This window comes from Acanthisitta chloris, unplaced genomic scaffold (assembly GCF_000695815.1).
Source record: "Acanthisitta chloris isolate BGI_N310 unplaced genomic scaffold, ASM69581v1 scaffold18864, whole genome shotgun sequence".
In the NCBI taxonomy this organism is placed as follows: Eukaryota; Metazoa; Chordata; class Aves; order Passeriformes; family Acanthisittidae; genus Acanthisitta; species Acanthisitta chloris.
Window position 1 is genome coordinate 806 of NW_008668968.1, and position 3938 is coordinate 4743.

Sequence of the window (3938 nt, forward strand, 5' to 3'; positions counted from 1 at the left end):
CTCATCGCAGCCTCCCTCGCCGACAGTCATCGCTGTAAATTAATGATGAGCGTGTGTGGGGGAAGAGCAGCTCTGCAAACACCCGAGTGACTCACTGCTCTCGCCGGGGCCATGGGAGTGGGGGGTCCTGCAGATTGGTCTGGGGGGCAGAGCGGTGATGCTGGCCAGGATGATGCTGCTGCCTCATTGCATCAAAAGATCCCAGGATCACCCTCCCCCAGGGCTGGGGGATGTTTCCCTGCACTGAGAGCTGGGGGGACAGATGCTGACCCTGTCCTGATCCCTTTCCCCTGGTTTTGGCAGGAGACTGCAGCGAGCTGAGGTCCTGCGAGACATGCATAGCTGTCACCCACTCACACAACACCACAGGCTGTGTCTGGGTGGGCTGTGGGACCCACGAGGAGCCAGGTGAGGGGTTCATCTGGGAGGGGACAGAAAGGGGCTCCTGCTGTCCTTCACCAGCCCCTGCTGCTGTGCTGGGGCTATGCCAGGCTGGTGCCAGCACTCAGCACTCTGAGGTGCCCAATCCCAGCTGCTTTCCGTGGTCCAGGTCCATCTCAGCTGCCCCATGCCAAGGGGAGGGAGGGATCCATGCCAGCCCAGCTGACAGGGGTGTGGGGTTTTGGTGTGTGCTGCTCCCAGCCACACTGGGCTTGGGAAAATGCTGGGGACTCTCTGTCATGTGCACATGGAACAGCACTGAGTGGTTGAGATGGGGGAACATTGGCTGTTTATAGTGCCCTGGGCCCAAACGCCATCAGCTGCACTGGTTTGGGATCCTTGGGAAAACCCTGCTCCTTCTTCCACAGAAACAGGGAGCTGTGTGCAGAGAGGAGCAGCAACACGGGAAAACTGTGCATTCTACAACACCAGCACCCTGTGCCGAGGTAACCCCCATACCAGTGGGTACCCCCAGACCCCCTCAGCTCCCCCAGCCCCAGCAGCTTTCAGGATGGAGGTGCTGCTGTGGGTGCTGGGGCCATGGGGATGAAATCCCATCCCTGGGACAAAGGCACAGGGTGTGGGGGGTGTGACAATGTCCCCTGATGTTCCTTTTCCCTGCTTCCCTCTGTCCCTGCCTCCTCTTAGCCCTGAAGTCCCCCACAGAAGAGCCTCCACGGTCCCATAGCAAGGAGCCAGTGACACACTCCACAAGTGAGTGGGTCTGGGGGGGCAGGAGGTGGTGGGATGGGGGTCCTGGGCAATCCAGGGGATGGTGACGAGTCCCAGTAAGATGCTTCCCTCTATTTCACATCCCTTCAGGAGGGAGGAGTGGAGTTGCCCTGGGGATTGCATCAATGGGCTGTTGCCCAGGAGGTCCCAGCCCTGTCCTGAGTCACAGCTCCATCCCTGTCCCCCCTCTCTGCCCTGGGCAATGCGCAGATGGGGTTGGGGGGATCAGGACACCCCATAGTCCCCCAAGAATCAGCTGTGCTGCCATCCTTGCTGGGAATTGCCAACTCCAGCTGGGTTGGAACTAGGGCTGGGAGCAGAGAAGGAGCCTCTTCCAGGAAGTGGGAACTGGAGAGCACTGGGCTAATTACAGAGTGTAACCAGAGCCCAGAGCCCTCTGAATTATTGATCCCACTGGGATCTTTTTGCCACTGGTTTCTTTCCTGCAGCTCTGGCATGGGAAGGGGCCAAGGCCATCCCAGCATCCACGTGTTGGTGGGGAGATCCCAGCCCCAAGCTGGGAAACAGCCATTCCTCCCTGTGCAGTCACTGGGGTCTGTGTGCACCCCAAATCCCCTCTCCTTGGTGGGAACATCCGTACCCAGGGATGCCAACAGCACCCATAACCCCTTTAAACTCCCTGTTTTCAACTGCCATCAGGGACCACCACCACCACCAGTGCCCCACTGACAGATAGCCCTGAGTTTCGCCCACCTGGCTTTGACACTGCCAGCTTCATCGGGGGCATTGTGCTGGTGCTGAGCATCCAGGCTGTTGCCTTCTTCATCATCAAGTTCATCAAGTCAAAGGACAGCACCTACCAAACTCTGTAAGGCTCCCATGCCCTCACTGGGATCTGGGATGGAGGGGGACTTGGGCCAAGCCCACCCTTAAAGCCAAAAATAGGCTCACCCCAGTGTGTGTCCTCTCTCACTGCTTGTTGTGTCCTGTGGCTCTTTGTGCTAGTCTGTCCTGGCCCAGCTGGGGGAGGATTTGGGAGATGGAGGGGTTTGTCTCTCCTGACTGTCCCCTCACCAGTGTCTGGCTGTCCTGCCACCTCCTGTCTGTCATTGTCTGGCTGGATCCTGGCTCTGAGCCCTTTGGGGAGCAGGGGGAACCCCAAATCCCTCCTCTAGGGCCCATATGCTGTGGGGCTCACTGTGTCTAACATGGGGGGCTGTGCCCCATCTCTCTTTCCTTACACGCTGCCAGAGAGGACAACCAGTAGGTTCTGGGTGCTGATGGCAATGGGGAGGGGGTGCCCCCCTGCACCCCCAGAGCTTCACCCTTCCCTCACACCTCCCCAGGGAGAGGGGGATGGCGTGGACCCTCTCTCCTGGTTTGTGTGACGGGTGTTTCCCACCTGGTTTGCTGTTTTCCTGTGAGTTGTTAGTGGTGGAAGGGAGGGGGTGTCCCCCTTCACCCCCCCGTGCAGGCACAGACCCCTTGGGGGGGTGCAGCTGATGCACAGCCCCTTCTGCCACCTGGGCAAGGTGCCCCTGACCCCTCCAGCCCCACCACAGCAGGGTGCAGCCCCCTCCTCACCTTGAGCATCCTTGACAGGATGGGAGCTGCAGGGCTCCCAGTTTGGCCTCAGTTAGCACCTCAGCACCCCCTGCCCCATTGCCTCAGGTCTCACTGGGGGTGAGGAGTCCCTTCTTCCTCTCATAGGTTCTTGAGTGCTTTTTCCTTCAGCGTTTTGGCTGGAGCACCCACTCCCTGCCCTGACCCCCCTCAACCAGCCCACCCTGACCCACTGGAGGAGTGGAGCCAGGGCCTCGCTGTGTGCTTTTGCTGTGCCTCTGTGTTGCTCTGGGGGTGTTTGGGGGGGTTCCCTCTCCCCCCATCCCTTTCTGTGTGTTGTTTTGGTGTGGGAGGTGAGTGTCGTGTGCTGTGGGGTGAGACTTGTAGCTCGGGCTGCCCCCATTAAACTCTGCGAGGTGGTGTCTGTCTCATGTCCTACCCTCCTGCCCATCTGGGGGGTCATGGAGCTGGGGTGGGGGTGCAGGGGGTGCCCCCCATCCCTCCTTGCAGGAGTTACCAGGGCAGTCCAATCCTTTCCCATGGCATGGGGTGCAGCAGGGTGGGCACTGGGGCACCTTCCCTGCACCCCAATCCCTGGGGGGGCTGCAAAAGGCTGGAACCCCCCCAGGGTAAAACCACCTGGGACCTTTTCTGCTATGGCTCTTCTCTGTCCAATGCACCAGGATCTGAGGCCACCACGTGCCCCAGGCTGGGTGGGGGACACTGTCCTTGTCCTCCCCGGGGTGAAGAGACCAGTGCTGCCAGTGTCACCCCTGCCCATGGCTGGACTGTCCTCCCCGTGGCCACAGGGCCCCCCACACCACGACTATGCAAAGCTGGGGACACCAGGGTGGGACATGTCACCCAGGCCTGACCCGTCCCCAGTGCTGTGGCTGGGAATGCTCCAGTGATTTGCATCCTCCAGCTGCTCCCTGGGGGATGCAGGTGGGCAGGGGGGGCTTATCCAGCCCTGAATCCCACCTTGGGCTCCCCCACCCTGAACCCAGGGATCAGAGAACGGGTGGCCACGGGTGGCAGCTGGGAGACCCTTTGCTGGCCAAGCCCCCAGCCCCAAGCTGGGCACAGCCTGAGCCAGTGCAGGGGGGGACAGAGACCAATAAAGGATTTTCCTGTAATTCCTGGTGTCTGTGTCATTGTCACCTGTCACCCCCAGAGCCCCAGCAGTGGGTGCTGCCTGGGGAGATTTCATTTGCAAATCAAACCCTTGCAGATGTGGCTGG

At 60.4% G+C, this 3938-nt stretch overlaps 1 protein-coding gene across 1 annotated transcript; it reads left to right on the forward strand.

Annotated features, from left to right (window-relative positions):
• Positions 1-302: 302 nt before the first annotated feature.
• Positions 303-2006, forward strand: CD164L2 (CD164 sialomucin-like 2; the record flags this gene model as incomplete). The annotated part of the gene is made up of 4 exons (XM_009073149.1): positions 303-408; positions 810-887; positions 1090-1155; positions 1834-2006. Coding segments are annotated over 4 exons (423 nt in total), but the record flags the coding sequence as incomplete, so codon positions are not given.
• Between the last annotated feature and the right edge of the window lie 1932 nt (positions 2007-3938).